Source organism: Aspergillus saccharolyticus (genome assembly GCF_003184585.1).
Source record: "Aspergillus saccharolyticus JOP 1030-1 unplaced genomic scaffold BP01scaffold_21, whole genome shotgun sequence".
Lineage (NCBI taxonomy): Eukaryota > Fungi > Ascomycota > Eurotiomycetes > Eurotiales > Aspergillaceae > Aspergillus > Aspergillus saccharolyticus.
This window is the reverse complement of record NW_020290631.1, coordinates 267,353-282,209: the sequence shown is the minus strand read 5'-3', so window position 1 is coordinate 282,209 and position 14,857 is coordinate 267,353. Positions and strand designations below refer to the sequence as shown.

Genomic DNA, 14,857 nt, shown 5'->3' with positions numbered 1-14,857 from the left:
TGTGATTTTTGTTACTACCGAAGTTTTTTTTCGATTCCTCTTCATGCTGCTTGTGTGATGAGCGCTCGCTGGCTTGGCCCCTCTTGGCCTGGTTTCTCATTTGATCATAAGAGGCTCTCAATCAGATACGACAGGAACTTACGACAGCTCCAGGTTTTGGGTGGCGTTTGGCATTGCGTGCATTTTTTTTTATTCCTTTTTCTTTGATTTTCATATCTATGTGTTCCAAATTTTCTCATGACTAACGATCAGGGGGTAAGGGCGATGGATCACTTTTTCTTTCTGTGCGGATTGGAAGCCGATTCATGTACATTGGCTGTTCATACTCTCTTCGGTTACAACTGTATTATTCTGAAAATGAAATTCGTTGGTGTTGTTTCTGGTTTGGTTCCGTAGTATCATTGCTCATCTGTTTTAGACATTATAAGCCTTAGGCTCTTCACCCTCGAGTGTATCCAGTACATGGTTGCCGCCACTTGCTCTCTCTGCACAAACAGTCTCTCGACTGGGGCTGAAGTATCGCCGCCGTCACACCGATAGCATCTTATCCATCTTACACCTTGTCCCCGTGTCTAGTCTCACTGGAGATGTACGCCTCGAAGTTACGCTGCCAGGGAAGCGCATCTTCTCCCAGTCCGCGCCCGATTAGCACAATCTTACACTGGGTCTTGGAGTCCTCGGCGGGCTCGGGGTCCCGGATCTCGAACACATCCCGCACCGCCTGGATGATGCGCGATGTACCGTCTTCAATGGCGAGGATGCCTTTCAGCCGATGGATCTCAAATTCCTTTGCGGAGGGTGAGTCTTCTTGCGTTGTCTTCTGGGCCACGATGGGGAGTTTGGAGTCCCATAAAAGCGAGCGGAGCCATTCGTCCACGAGGGGGACTTGCGCCGGGGTGATGCGGGGGGTGGTGAGGGCAATGGTTGAGATTGCCTGTGGGTTTGGTTAGTGGGTTCTTGCATCCACCAAACGGTACAAAACTGACCGGATCAATATGACTATGCCCCTTCTGCGCAAAGTCAACCGCCTCGTCCAGGTGATCGTACGCATGCAGATCCAACACCACGCCCTCGATCTTCGGGGTCTTGCTGTGGTCCGTCACATGGATCTTGGCGGCGCCATTGATGGAGACGATGCGATCCCGGACGCGCTCCAGCTCCCCGGGCGTGACCAGATCGACTTTGTTGAGGATGATCACGTCGGCATGGGATATTTGCATGTGGGCCATGGAGAGGACCGGACCTGCATGGGTGTGATCGTGGTCGTGGTCGTGCTGGTTGGCTTCGCTGTGGCTAGAGACAGTCTCTTCGGGCGTGGGCTCGTCCAGCAGGTGCAGGATGTTCTTGGCGTCAACGAGGGTGACGATCCCGTCGAGGTAGATGCTGCTGCCCAGGTTATCGTCAACCCAGAAGATGGGGGCGATGTTGCCCGGGTCGGCCAGCCCGGTGGTTTCGAGCAGGATGTAGTCGAAGGTGCCGCGGCGTTCCATGAGGGATTCGATGGCCATGACGCCGGAGTCTCTGGTCCGAATGGGTCAGCCAACCCATCCGTCAGGCAGTTGCCTGTGGAATACTGGAAGAGTCGAATGAATGTTTTACTTTACTGAGCAACAAATGCAGCCATTGCCGACTTCCATCCATTCGGTCACCTCCTGGCCATCCTGATTCACTGTGAGAGGTTTCTCGATATCGGTGGCTTTGGAATCCATCAATGTTAGCGAGGTGGGGGGATCTCACGCCCTCAAAGCAAAACAGGGGGTGGTAAACAGATGTGATGCAGCATATGGGGCACACAAGACACATCATCTGTCAAGATTAGATCTTACAATCTCCGAATTCTACTCGAGCTTTTTTAGTATATGATGCGCGCTAGCTAAAACTAGAAGGCAACTTCAACTGACCATTCATGATCACGGCAATCTTCTTCCCATGCTTCTCGGTAAGAATGTAGTTCAGTAGGGTCGTTTTGCCCGCTCCGAGGTAGCCTTGGAACAATCAGAATCTACGGGTTCTAGTTCTGGTTCGCATCTCCTCCTTTACAAGAGTGAGCGCGCGCATCATACCAGTCACAAGCGTTATGGGCACGCGGGCTTGACCCGGAGTGTCCTCTGACGTCGACGGCGCAGAATCCGGCAGTTGGGATACATCCACCAGCTGGGGAGGGGCGTCTTCCTCATCCATGGTCGTCAAGATCGTCTGTTTGTTTATTTGTTGAGGAGGTATAATAAAGGTACGGAGTACTTCAGAGATGGATGTAGTTCAAAGATGTTAGGCAGGCATAACTACTTCGTTGAAGAAGCCCGCCGGGAATGACGGGTTTCCTCCTTTGAGGCTGGGCCTTAGGGCTTAGGGCAAGGGGTGGTCATGGGCGGCGGCGGCGGCGGCGGCTGGCTGGGCCTCTCTTTTTCCCGCCCCGGCATCTTATCTAAAACGTACTCTAGCGGCTTGTTTATCGACGTCTACCTAACCTCTAACCTCCTCCTCCTCCTCCTCCTCCTCCTCCTCCTCCCTCCCAGCTGGCTGGAATACTCCCTCATTCGCTTTTCTTCTAACTCCGTCCATTCCTTCTCTTCTTCAAAAGACCCCATATCTTCATTTCGCTCCTTTTGGCCCTTCCTCGACATGGCTGCTGCGGGAGTTTCCCAAGCTAGCTCTCCGCGTTTGCCCAGTCCTCCCCCGTTCACTGAGGTTCAAATTGGGCCCAAGTCACCCTCGGTCGGTGAGTCCTTCGACTCGGAAACTGAGCAACTGCTGGGCGCTTCGCAAGCCGCCGAAGATGGCTCAACTCGTCGCATTCGTCCGGGCACCCGAGCCATCGATATGGCGTTTGGTCCCCCGTTGATTCCTCTTTCTCAGGTATGCAATAAATGCGAGCCGCGTGGTCGATCTGCTTATTTCCCTCTCACTGACCCCCAGCCTCCCTTTTACCTTCGGTCCTAGCTCGATTCCCCCTTTCAACTCCAGGAGCATTTAAAGGCTCTTTACAACCACTTTACGCGACCCGAGGGCTCCGATACCATTATCCCCATCAGTCGCGATGTCGCGATCCAGCTGGCGGAGCCCCCGGACGGCATCGACCGCTCGCTCTGGCTGTACGAGCTCTGCCGTTTCCTGACGATGAAAGTTAACAATCTCATCGTCGCTTTCTTCGCCGACTCCCCCCCTTGCTCCGCGCAAACGTGTCCCGAAATGCGAGCCTCCGAGTGGCAGTATCTGTGCGCCGTCCACGATCCACCCAAGGCCTGCTGCGCCATCGACTACTGCTGCCACACCCTCGACTGGGCCACCAACATTCTCACCTCGCCCAAGTACTTTCCTAGTCGACTGACGCTGGGCGCGGAGGGCGGGGGCGGCGCCCAGGCCAGCATGAGACACCTGACCAACATTTTCCGTCGCCTGTATCGCATCTTTGCGCATGCCTGGTTCCAGCACCGGGAGGTCTTCTGGCAGGTGGAGGGACATGATGGACTCTATATCTTCTTCAAGACCGTCTGTGACATGTACAGTCTGATTCCGGAGGATAATTATACGGTGCCTGCAGAAGCGGAGGGCTTGGATAATGTTCAGCAGCAACAGCAGCAGCAATCGGTAGCTGCGCCGGCAGCGTCAGGTTTTGATCATGGCGATGGACGGAGGGTGACTATCCTGCGGAAGGAGAATGAGCCGTTCTCTGCTGGTATGGAGCCGCCGTCGATCAGCACGGCCGCCACCACGAGGCGCCACAAGGCTAGTTCGTCGATCAGCTCGATTAGCGAAAGTGCCGAGGATGACGACCAATCGAAGCAGCATGCTGTGGCAGCGGCTACGGCTGCAGTGGCTGCTGCCGCCGCTTCCAATGCCGCTACCGGTGGTCAGAGCAAGCCGCAACCCGCACCGCAGGCTAGTGAGGAGCCCAAGCAGCCTGCTGAGCAGACGTCGCCCGGTAGCCCTGAATCGCAAGTCACTGTCGCTGAGGTACGCGAGGATGAGCCGGTAGCGGAACCCCAAGCTGAGGTCACGACCATGGAGACCGAGAGCAAGGCCGATGCTGCTGCGGATACTGCTCCTGCTCCGGAACCAACATCTGAGGAGAGGCCAGAGCAGCCAGCTGGCGCCGACGTGGAGACCAAGTCAGAGGTTGAGGAAGCTTCCACGAAGGAGATCTCGACACCAGAGTCGACGGCGGCTGATGAGTCGTCTACCGAGACTGCAGAGGTCGAAACCGCACAGGAGGCGTGAAGCTGCGTGCCCGTTTCCTCTTTTCATATGAAGCCTTGTGCCTATACCACGGTTGTAATTGTGTTCTTTTGGATTTTAGGGGACAGATGGATGGTGATGTAATGTACGAACTCCAGCGAGATTAATGATACCCTAATGGTGTTGTAGTCGGCCGTGCTATAGTACTCCCAACTGTTTTACTTTGTAGACCAGCAATGAGTGTAATTTGCCCAAGCATACAATGCATGAAGATTTGACTACGCGACTGGGGTCTCTTTGAGTAGTCAGATTCTAATAATCATCACTAAGAAAAAATTATTTTGATTCACAACAACAAGTTGCAACCCCTTTGTCTTACAAACACGCACACCCTGTATACTCCGCATGACGATTGCATCAAGAGCAAACAGAGCAAACACCTCCGTCCCGACCGCACCAACAAGTTCGCCGACGCAGTGCTGCATGCTTTCCATCCCCACGTCTACAACTCCGACACTGGAGAATATTTTTCTAGCGCAGCATGAGAGCTTTCAATCTATTCTGCTGAGCTTGTGCAAAGAGAATTGATATTCCTCTTGCGCCCACATCTCCGACGTTGAGCCTACCGCGCAATTGACGGGCCTGACCTCTCCCCCAAACCCATCGACCCTTCCCCTCATTTCATCACTTCGGTAACAGTTCAGAATAATGGAACGCCTCTCGCTCAACGAAGCTCCTCCTGGTGGCCCGCAGGGCAATGCGCCGCAGGGGTTCCCACCGCAGCAGAACAACACCCTCGGACCCATGACGCATGGTCCCCCGCAGTTGCCGCCGCAGATGTTCACCACCGCGGCCCAGTTATTGGATTTGACCGACAGTATGTTGATGGCGCCCCGCAACTCGAACATCCCGCGCTTCGTTGAAAGAGAAATTAGAAATTTCGGGAGGGGATTGAGTGTACAGCGACTGACAACTGCGGCAGAGAAACTCGTACTGGTCCTGCGTGACGGAAGGAAATTGATCGGTGTGTTGAGAAGTTGGGATCAATTCGGTATGTTTTCGGGCTCATTGGCGGAGCATGCAGAGCTTACTCGGCGGGGGCGGCGAATGCATTGAATAATGGATGATGGTAGCGAATGGCGCTTTCTGACTATCATCACGCGCAGCCAACCTCGTTCTCCAGGACACCATCGAACGCCTTTACTCCGGAAACCTATATGCCGATATCCCGCGCGGGATCTTTCTTGTTCGTGGCGAGAACGTATTGCTTCTCGGGGAAATTGTACGGGCCTCATTGTTGTTCCATTGGTTGCTCGGAATGCTACACTGATAAGATGGTATCTATCAATCTCGACATGTGCGCTGACTAGAGGTTTTATCGCCGCAGGATCTCGATAAAGAAGACGACGTGCCCCCTCACCTCCAACGAGCGTCGTTCCAGGAAGTGTTCGAACTCAAGAAGCAAGAGGAGATCAAGCGCAAATCTAGTGACAAGAAACGACACGGCAAGTTACAAACCTTGGGATTCGAGCCCGAGCACAGCGGGGAGATTTTGTTCTAGAATGTTTGTGCTACTCCCGCCAGTTTTATCGCATTGCATCGGGTGGCGGTCGGCGTCTGCCATGCTGTCCGCCAGAGATCAGAGCACGACATGAGATTTGATCCTGAGGGAAGTTTAATGGGGAGCTCGAACACTGGCTTGGCTTTTGGTCTGTTGAGACCCCCGGCTGCCCCTCAGACACCGTTTCAGGAAAAACCAAGCCGCCGCTTGTTGCTGGTCCGATGCCCGGTTGGCGATTGAACCATTTTTTTTTCTTTGTAATAGATACCAAGGCAACGGAGGGGTCACTCCAGGGTTGTGGGAGCTGGCTGGTCTCTGCCTCGGAGCGAGGTATTTGCTACGTTCGAGGACTGTCGGCTGGCTCGTCAGCCGTGCGTGTGGGTTAGACCGGACGAGTACGGAGTGAAATGTCTCTGACTCCGGTCAGCTAGTGTGGATGAAGGTCATGTTTTGACGAATCTCATGTTTTACTAGAACTACTTCCTAACTATTTCGATTTTGTTATTTCTTGCGATGTGATGCGGTTGAGTCGCCCCACGCGTAGCGAAGCAAAGTGGCGCGGTGGCTACTCTACTTGTGTCACGCTGGAATTTGGTTGTAAACATTAGGAAAGCAGTATTCAGGTAGAATCAGTGTAGACAAGTCGAAAAGAGCCATCAAGCAGCTGGTCTCTGAGCATTTCTCCGCTGCGAATCTGTTATCGGTCTCTATCGATAAACGGCGCCAAGAGTTGCCCGTACCTTTTTTTCACCTTCGCAAAGATCCCGCCGGACCACAAAAAAAAATCTCCGCATCCACCGACTTCTTTCACCTTTCCCTCCCCTCCCAGTCAAACCAGATCCTCTGACCGTCTTCTCACCTGCCTGTTGGTCGATCGTTTCACCATGGCGACCCTGGCCGAGAAGCTGGAGAAGATCAAGTCTCCCAAGCTGCAGAATCAGCAACATGTAAGTCCCCCGTCAAATTCTCATCTCTCCCGCTTCACGATTGGGCGATACCCCATCTCCAGTCTTCTTTGCGACAACCTCATTGACACTCCATTACCCCAATAGACGGCTGTTGTGCTTTCTGCAGTCGAAGACACCCTCCGCGATCAGAAAGCCGATTTCTCTTCCACAGCATATTTCGCCGCGCTGTTGGCGCTTCTGGGCCAGTCCATCTCCGCTACCCAAGGCATTGTCAACAAGGACCTCGCTACTTCCGTCGTGTATCTGCTCGACATCACCGCTACATATGTCCCGGCGCCGATCCTTCGCTCCAAGTTCTCGCAGATCCTGACCAGTCTCGCGCCCGCCCTCTCTCTGCCCGAAGTCGAAGCCCCGCTCCTCCGTCCGTCCATCGGCTGTCTCGAGTCTCTTCTCGTCGCCCAAGATGTCGCGGCCTGGCAACTCCCTCACACCCAGATCGGTCCCCGTCGGGCCATGGCTGGTCTGCTGAGTTTGTCGGTGGATCACCGCCCCAAGGTCCGGAGACGTGCTCAGGATGCCTTGATCAAGGTCCTCAAGACCCCTCCCCCCAGCCCCTCCTTGGACCACCCGGCTGCCGATATGTGTGCGGAGACTGCTCTGCGCACCCTGGGCGACAGCATCACGGCGGCAGCAAAGTCGAAGCGTGGCCGTAACGACCCCCAGAATCGGGACAGCCACGACCCTCTCGTCATTCACTCTTTGCAACTAGTTAAGACGATTGCCGTCGCTTCGGGCGGCTGGCCGAGCAAGAAGATTGAGCCGCTGTGCGAGCTCTTGATGAACGCTTCCCGGTCGACCAACGAATATATCACCATGGGCGCCTTCGAGGTCTTTGAGGTCATCTTCTCTAGCATGGCCAACGAATTCTCGTCCTCCAAGCTTCCTCGCCTTCTCGAGGCGATCACCGACCTCAAGCCCGCACAGAACGACTCGCAGCTGCTGCCCCCCTGGATCGCCGTCTTGTCGCGCGGCTACGACGTGTCCGCCCAGACCAGCCCCGAAGATACCTTTGAGAAGCTCCCGGACTTGTTCAACATGATTTCCGGCTACCTCGCCTCTCCTTCACGCAACATCCGTGTGTCGGCATCGGAGTGTTTGGTCTCGTTCCTTGCGAACTGCATTCCCAAGAACGTTATCATCGAGCCCTCGATCTACGACGAGAAGACACTCGAAAAGCTCGCCAAGGCCGCCTTGGATCTCCTCTCCGTGAAGTACCAGGCTGCCTGGGCGGAGGTGTTCAATGTCTGCGCTGCCATGTTCGACAGCTACAAGTGGCGCTCAAGCCCCTACCTCGACGACATTGTCAAGACGGTTGGTGAGCTCCGCAGCAACGAGTCTTTCCACGGGAAGAAGGAGGCGGACAATGTCCTGGGTAGTGCTATTGAGGCTATGGGTCCTGCTGCCGTTCTGGAGATTCTGCCTCTGAACATCATTGTCCAGAAGGCCGGTCAGCCCGGTCGTGTCTGGCTCCTCCCTGTCCTTCGCGACAACGTCACCAACACCAATCTTTCTCACTTCCGCTCCGAGTTCGTTCCGCTCAGTGAGGCTCTGTACCAGAAGGTGATGTCTTACGGCTCCTCTGGGAAGGATGTGGAAGTGAAGATCTTCGAGACTCTTGTCCAGCAGACTTGGGCTATCCTGCCCGGTTACTGTGAGCTGCCTCTCGATCTGGTCGAATCGTTCGACCAGAGCTTCGCAGAGCTTCTCTCCAACGTTCTTTACAAGCAAACCGAGCTGCGGGTCGACATCTGCCGGGCTTTGCAGAACTTGGTAGAGTCTAACCAGGCTATCTTGTCTCTCGAAGAGGAGGGCGATGACTTGATTCTCCAGCGCCGAATTACCAAGGCTGCGGCTACCAAGAACATTGCCCATTTGGCCGGATTTGCCAGCAACTTGTTGGCGGTCCTGTTCAACGTGTACAGCCAAACCCTGCCCCATTACAGAGGTTTCATTCTTCAGTGCATCAACGCTTATCTGAGTATCACACCCGAGAAGGTAAGAGGAATGCTTGTGGATCCGTTGCGACAAGTCGACTGACCATGTTGTAGGAGCTCAATGAGACATTTACGCGTGTTGCCTCCATGCTCGAACAGTCGGTGGTTTCTGAGCAGGAAGAAGCCAAGCAAGGCAACCAGCAGCCCCCCTCTGGCAACAAGATGCCCCCTACCTCCCACACTTTGATTGACCTAGTCATTGCTATGTCCATTTATCTGCCCCGCACCAGCTTCGCCAGCTTGTTCGCCATGGCTGCAGCCATCCTCAACGGACAGACCGGCGATCAACAACTGATCAAGAAGGCTTACAAGCTCATCCCCCGTCTCGCTACGACCGATGCAGGCAAGGCCGCGCTTCAGGAGCGGAGCTCCGAGCTTCAGACCCTGATCTTGTCGACCTCCGACAAGACTCCTTCGTCCGCCCGCCGCGACCGCATGCTGGCCGTTCACGAACTTGTTACATACCTGCCGACTTCCGACTTGCACTTCATCCCCGCCGTTCTCTCCGAGGTGGTTCTGGGTTGCAAAGAGAGCAACGAGAAGACGCGGACTGCCTCCTTCGACTTGCTCATCCACCTTGCGAACCGGACTATTGATTCGGAACGCAACCCACCTGGCACCGTCATTCGCAACTCTCTGGTGCCGCACATGCCGGACAACGCGCCCGATGCCCCGGCCACCATTGAGGAGTTCTTCACCATGGTTTCTGCTGGTCTGGCCGGTAGCTCTCCTCACATGGTTGCCGCATCTGTCACGGCTCTTTCCCGCCTGTTCTTCGACTTCCACACCCAGCTCCAGGCTTCCATGAGCACCGATCTCGTGCAGACCGTCGAGCTTTTCCTCACCAGCAACAACCGTGAGATCGTCCGGTCCGTCCTTGGCTTCGTCAAGGTTGCGGTTGTGGTGCTCTCTGACGAGGATCTGCGCGCGCGCCTGAGCAACCTGGTTCCGAACCTGATGGTCTGGAGCAAGGAGCACAAGGGCCGTCTCCGCAGCAAGGTCAAGGGCATCCTTGACCGCCTGATTCGCCGCTTCGGCGCCGCTCCCATTGAAGAGCTCGTCGGCGAGGCCGACCGCAAACTGGTGGTCAACATCCGGAAGCTGCGCGAGCGCCGCAAGAAGAAGAGAAAGGAAGGCGAGCAGGGAGACGAGGACGAGGACGAGGACAACGCCGGCCCCGCCGGTGGGGCCGACAACGCTAAGAGCGGCCGCACCTACAGCAACGCCTTCGACAAGGCCGTGTACGACTCGGACTTCTCGGACTCGGACGACGACGCCAGCGAGATCGATGTCGACGAAGAAGGCGGCACGCATGCCCGCAAGGGCCGCGGCCGCGGCGGCAGCACCACCCACAACCGGAAATCCCAGCAGAGCGAGCAGTACATCCGCGAGCTCTCGCCCGAGGACAACCCGCTCGACCTGCTCGCCCCCGACGCCCTGGCCAGCATCTCGACCACGAAACCCAGCGTGCGCTTCCTCAACACGGGCCCTGGCTCGCGCAAGAAGCGGAACGCCAAGTTCGGCCCCGACGGCCGTCTGCTGCTGGGCGAGGAGGACGACGGGGACAACACCACTGCTTTGGATGAGAACAACAACGGCGGTGGCGAAAGCGGCATCAACGCCTACGTCCAGGCCGTCAGCGGGCCCGACGCCGTCCGCCGCGGCCAACGTGGCAAGCTCAAGATGGCCCAGTCGCAGAAGAAGAAGTCCCACGGCGGCGACGACATGGATCTCGATGACGATGATGCCGCCGCTGTGGGTGCGGCGACCAGCTCGAGGCCCGGGCCCGGCCGTCGCGGTCTCGGTGTTCCCAAAGCGCACGGTCCCAGCGGCGGTGGTCGTATCGAGAAGCGTCGCGACGGTCGCGACAGTCGCGGTCGACCTGGCGGTGGCCGCGGCCGTGGCGGCGGTGGTGGCCGCGGCCGTGGTGGCAGTGGTGGATTCCGTGGAGGCAGTGGCGGGTTCCGTGGCAGAAGATAAAAAGTTGAGGCTGTTTGAAGATGATATATAGGTTAGTGGACAATTGCACAAAACAGAATGGGATAATGCCCGCGAATCAGGTGGAGGCCAAGGGGGCGATGGGGTGGGAAATAACGTCCGATATGAGATAGGACATTCAATTTTTTTTCCCCTTATTTTCCATAATGAGATGAATCATTGCTCGTCATGTCACGTCTTCACCACCAACTAACTAAATCTTTGATATGGCATTTACCAAACCAAAGCACATAACCAGTTTCCCTTTTCACTTGTGTCAGTTCTTTTCATGCCACCCCAAAAAGCACATCTATCTATCTATATTGTCTTGTCTGGTTTGTTGGTTTAGTGTTGTGCTTTGTGTTTTTTTGTGAAGGTATTTTTGTATACCCTTTCTCCTGTTTTGTTTTCCTGCTCTTATTCGAGGTCGGATTGTGTAAATGTCGTTATTAGTAGTAAGTTGGATCGATATCAGATACTCGATAGGAATGATTAGTGTATAACTTAACCATCCGATCCTTTGATTCCAACTAGTGCCCACAGACCTCAGTCACCGAATTATAGCCTTCAATGGACTGTATCAAACTTCAAACATTCTGATAACACTCATTCCCTGGCCGTCTACCTGCATATGCCTAGTATGGATAGATACTAGATAGATACTAGATAGATAGAGAGCCCTAGCGAAATCCATCGGAGAAAGAGTTCAGTGACAGTGTCAACATTTCCACTGCCCTGTGACTGACTATCTATCCTGCGAGCAGAGATACAGAATACGTTACAACTCAAGTTTGGTAGCATAAAAAACCAGCAGTGGCAGCTCCAGCAGGGAGGGCGAGAGGGAGGAGGGGGTGGTGGGTGGTGGGTGGTGGGTGGATTCGGGGGGGCGGGCGGGCGGGCAGGCGGGCGCGGGGGAGGTGGTGGTGTGTGCCTACCCCACGCTGATCAATCCCAAGTCCCGGCAGATCGGTTGTTCCAGGTTGATCCTCTAACTACAGTACACATTAGACAAGGTACACTATCCACCACTCTCGAAGATGGGTTAGTTTTTCTACCTACAAGGTACCCTCTCCCACCTATAGTATAGTTACTACCTATTTTATCAACAAAGAAAGATGGCGTCTCTCTCACACGTCTAATTCGGAGTGGTGGGCGGGCGGGGCAACGAACCTTAAGGCAAGCAAGGTTTTGAACAGACAAACAAAAAAGCAAATACGTACTCGACGAGTATAAGACATCTCCTGTTCCCGAGACATCCTATCCCCTCTTTCTGCCACTCCGAGCCCGAATTCTTTGGCGTACTTCGTACCTTTGTACTTCGCTCCCTATCTACAGAAGGAACACCCTAGACATCTATGACGATGACCCTCAACTGAATCAAATATCCCAGCATGACTGCTGAGCAAGGTAAATATTGTATGCTTCTTGTTGAAGAGAGAATCAAGCGAAACCTAATCCTAAGCGCCCAGTCACCAAAAAAAAAAAAACAATCATTCCACATATCCCAACGTTGGTATCATGCATGCATCGAAGAAACAGCCCAGACGAGTTGACGCTTGGTAGAACACAATCAGAAGAGAAAACAAAGACGCAATCTGCAGGTAGCATGAGGTAGCATGAACGCAGCCTTAAGAAGGGGACTTCCGGGCTTTCCCCAGCCACAAGTGCCACCAGCGGCTGACCCCGAGGACCGCGGCCCGCCCGTCGTCTTTACGCTCCGTGCCGTCCGGGTTACCCATGACCATGGAGAAGATCCAGAAAAAAGCGGCGATCCAGGCTGGCAGCAAAATCGCGATCGAGAAGAAGGGCGACAAGAGCAGCACCGAGATCAACCCGCCAATGGTGTATGATTCCAGTGGCTCGTCCAGGAAAGAACCCTCCGGATCATAAATCGGTTGGGTGGAGGCCGATCGCTTGGATGACCAGCGCAAGCAGATAATCCGCTCGTGGATGTGTAGCTGCGGTACTAAGAGGTCGCACAGTTGAGCACGGAAAGACGTGTTCCGCAGGTATCGAATGCAGGAACAGATACGGAGGGGCGACACCAGGAGGACGAAGAGCAGACCGAAGATGGTATACAGGGATGCGACAACTGAGAAGATAGGAACAGGGACGGAGAGTCGGAACTATACATGCAAGCGGTCAGCCACGGTTGCGCGACTATACAACGTAGCGTCGGGGCAGAAGTCGACATACCAGCATCAGCAGCGCATCAGGCTCTTCCTCCTCCGGGGTGATGTCCTCCACGATCGCTCGTTTGTGCACTCGAGTAGTTGCGCCATTCAAGTGATTGTCACCGGACATGTATGAGGAGTGGTCAGTCCAACTGCCCCAACCACGCCCTTCTTTGCGCACGGCCTCGCTCGTCATTGAAGCGCGGGTCACTAAAGAGGCGTTCTCGTAATAAGGCGCCGCAACGACCGTCTCTGGCACAAGGATGGGCTCCGCAGAGGAAGGATATCCCGTGTCCACGGACCCTTGGTGCGGACTAGGGATACTCCGCCGTCGTGAAGAATGGTGGGACTGTTGCGTATGGGAATCTGACGGTTGAGGGTGGAGAGTGTCGTAGCCGGAGTCGCGATCCGACGGTGGAGAGCTCTCCACAGCGTGGTGGAGATGACGCGGGGTGGGCGACAATGGAGGAGAGTCCGAGACGATGTGTGCAGCGGGAGGAGCGGCGGGTGGTATAGCATCGGGGAAATAAGCGGTGATGAGTGGGTTGTCCCCCTGGTGGTGGGTAGCAGAATGGGACATTTCTGGCTGCCTCATGGTGGGTGGAGAAGAGGGAAGGAAGGGGAGGAAGGAAGGGCGAACACGTAGGAGTAGGAGTAGCTAGCTATCAACTGCAAACAAGGGGAGACAAGGAGAGAGTGATTGGCAGGCAATGATAAACAAGGGCGCAATTGAGGTCGGGGAGAACCCCTCAGAATGCCGCGGCAGCAACACAGGGTGGTACAAAGGCATACACAGAACAACAGGGATGAGTTCACCGCATGGCTTCCAGCGCAAGGGGGTGGAGAGACACTTGGATTTGGGTATAGAGACGGAAGAGGCTTATCAGTTGGGAGATCACGGCGGAATGAGAGGATGGGGAGGGAAGAAGATGTATGGGATCTTTGTATATCTGGCCGGATAAAGAGTATGTGAGTACCAGGAGGAGACACACACACAGAGAGAGAGAGAAAGAGAGAGAGGGAGGGAGGGAGAGGGAGAGAGGGAGGAGGGAGAGGGAGAGAGGGAGGAGGGAGAGCGGAATAGAGGGAAAAGAGGAGGAGTAGAGGGAGACAAAAGGCCTTCGACTTATATGAATGCCATGGACAACAACGAGGTTTACAGAGCGGAACCTCCCAAGAAACGACAAGAAAAGATGATCATGTCGAACTTCCCAGGGCGAACAGGAACAGCGGAAAGGGAGGTAGTTCTGGTTGAAAGCAACTCTTTTTTTTTGCTGCCAAGACGCCCAGCTGCCGAGCCCTTGGCATGAGCAACGTCAAAAGTGTGTCACGGCTAACAGCATGGCGTGGTTGGTGGGAGGAAGAGGAGGGAGTAAGAGGAGGGAGGAGGAATTTGGTAGATGTGGTAGTGGTGATGGGGGGGATAAGCTGTGCAGTGAGTGCAGTGTAGCCCGGAAGCGGACAACAGCGCGGAGAGGAAGAGGGATAGATTAAAGGAATGAGAAATGGATTAGGGGAGGTGAGCAGAGAAGGACGAAGGATGACCGGGATACTCCGTAGGTCAAGCTAGAAGGAAGAGGGAAGAGAGAGAGAGAGAGAGGAAGAGAGGAAACAAGCGAGCATATCCACCCCATACAACAACGGGTAGAAACCGGAGTCTGGTCTCCTATTCACAACCATGTGCTGTGTGTACACACTGACACTGTGACTGACTCTCACTCTCTCTCTTTCTCTCTCTCTCTCTCACACACAACAATGGTAGAAGATAATTCCCCCTCCCCCCCTTCTCTTCGTTTCACCTGAGCCGCCAAGACGCCAAGGCTCTGCGGGGGGATGCGGTGGCCAGTCAGGCCGAGAGGCATTTGGTCGTGATCCGCATTCGGAGATGGATTGTTGGTCTTGGCGCGATGATTCCAGCTTAGCTTGGACTGGGAAATGGGGCCATCAACCAATACTACCCCCTACTCCGAGGACACCCTGCACTTATCGTCTCAATGCCGGAGCCCG

The 14,857-nt window shown here is 54.9% G+C and overlaps 5 protein-coding genes across 5 annotated transcripts; 3 read left to right on the top strand and 2 right to left on the bottom strand.

Moving 5' to 3' along the window:
* Nucleotides 1-369: 369 nt before the first annotated feature.
* BP01DRAFT_357890 (CobW family GTP-binding protein) lies at nucleotides 370-2,279 on the bottom strand. The gene is made up of 6 exons (XM_025575300.1): nucleotides 2,064-2,279; nucleotides 1,902-1,985; nucleotides 1,827-1,838; nucleotides 1,600-1,696; nucleotides 987-1,521; nucleotides 370-934 (listed from the first exon to the last, which is right to left on the bottom strand). Exons 1-6 carry the CDS (start codon nucleotides 2,179-2,181, stop codon nucleotides 554-556), a joined length of 1,227 nt encoding a protein of 408 aa, XP_025430251.1. The 5' UTR covers nucleotides 2,182-2,279; the 3' UTR covers nucleotides 370-553.
* A 343-nt stretch (nucleotides 2,280-2,622) lies between these two features.
* On the top strand, nucleotides 2,623-4,218 carry BP01DRAFT_299057 (Mob1 family protein; the record flags this gene model as incomplete). Its single annotated transcript, XM_025571936.1, has 2 exons — nucleotides 2,623-2,856; nucleotides 2,941-4,218. 2 exons carry the CDS (start codon nucleotides 2,623-2,625, stop codon nucleotides 4,216-4,218), a joined length of 1,512 nt encoding a protein of 503 aa, XP_025430250.1.
* A 461-nt stretch (nucleotides 4,219-4,679) lies between these two features.
* On the top strand, nucleotides 4,680-6,221 carry BP01DRAFT_357888 (U6 snRNA-associated Sm-like protein LSm1). Its single transcript, XM_025575299.1, has 4 exons — nucleotides 4,680-5,053; nucleotides 5,159-5,227; nucleotides 5,343-5,458; nucleotides 5,564-6,221. Exons 1-4 carry the CDS (start codon nucleotides 4,885-4,887, stop codon nucleotides 5,735-5,737), a joined length of 528 nt encoding a protein of 175 aa, XP_025430249.1. The 5' UTR covers nucleotides 4,680-4,884; the 3' UTR covers nucleotides 5,738-6,221.
* Nucleotides 6,222-6,534: 313 nt separating this feature from the next.
* BP01DRAFT_392793 (mRNA-binding protein RRP12) lies at nucleotides 6,535-11,148 on the top strand. Its single transcript, XM_025578173.1, has 3 exons — nucleotides 6,535-6,684; nucleotides 6,790-8,700; nucleotides 8,754-11,148. Exons 1-3 carry the CDS (start codon nucleotides 6,622-6,624, stop codon nucleotides 10,677-10,679), a joined length of 3,900 nt encoding a protein of 1,299 aa, XP_025430248.1. The 5' UTR covers nucleotides 6,535-6,621; the 3' UTR covers nucleotides 10,680-11,148.
* Nucleotides 11,149-12,304: 1,156 nt separating this feature from the next.
* BP01DRAFT_299243 (uncharacterized protein) lies at nucleotides 12,305-13,046 on the bottom strand (the record flags this gene model as incomplete). The annotated part of the gene is made up of 2 exons (XM_025571948.1): nucleotides 12,305-12,802; nucleotides 12,873-13,046. 2 exons carry the CDS (start codon nucleotides 13,044-13,046, stop codon nucleotides 12,305-12,307), a joined length of 672 nt encoding a protein of 223 aa, XP_025430247.1.
* Between the last annotated feature and the right edge of the window lie 1,811 nt (nucleotides 13,047-14,857).

What these genes read in the sequence shown, in the direction of transcription:
- BP01DRAFT_392793 (XM_025578173.1), top strand. Translation starts at nt 6,622, where the DNA reads ATGGCGACCCTGGCCGAGAAGCTGGAGAAGATCAAGTCTCCCAAGCTG. An exon ending in AGCTGCAGAATCAGCAACAT is followed by an intron (nt 6,685 to 6,789) that starts GTAAGTCCCCCG and finishes TTACCCCAATAG; the next exon opens with ACGGCTGTTGTGCTTTCTGC. An exon ending in TGAGTATCACACCCGAGAAG is followed by an intron (nt 8,701 to 8,753) that starts GTAAGAGGAATG and finishes ACCATGTTGTAG; the next exon opens with GAGCTCAATGAGACATTTAC.
- BP01DRAFT_357890 (XM_025575300.1), bottom strand. Translation starts at nt 2,181, where the DNA reads ATGGATGAGGAAGACGCCCCTCCCCAGCTGGTGGATGTATCCCAACTG. An exon ending in GCCCATAACGCTTGTGACTG is followed by an intron (nt 1,986 to 2,063) that starts GTATGATGCGCG and finishes GATTGTTCCAAG; the next exon opens with GCTACCTCGGAGCGGGCAAA. An exon ending in TGCATTTGTTGCTCAGTAAA is followed by an intron (nt 1,522 to 1,599) that starts GTAAAACATTCA and finishes CATTCGGACCAG; the next exon opens with AGACTCCGGCGTCATGGCCA.
- BP01DRAFT_357888 (XM_025575299.1), top strand. Translation starts at nt 4,885, where the DNA reads ATGGAACGCCTCTCGCTCAACGAAGCTCCTCCTGGTGGCCCGCAGGGC. An exon ending in GTTATTGGATTTGACCGACA is followed by an intron (nt 5,054 to 5,158) that starts GTATGTTGATGG and finishes CAACTGCGGCAG; the next exon opens with AGAAACTCGTACTGGTCCTG. An exon ending in GAGAAGTTGGGATCAATTCG is followed by an intron (nt 5,228 to 5,342) that starts GTATGTTTTCGG and finishes CATCACGCGCAG; the next exon opens with CCAACCTCGTTCTCCAGGAC.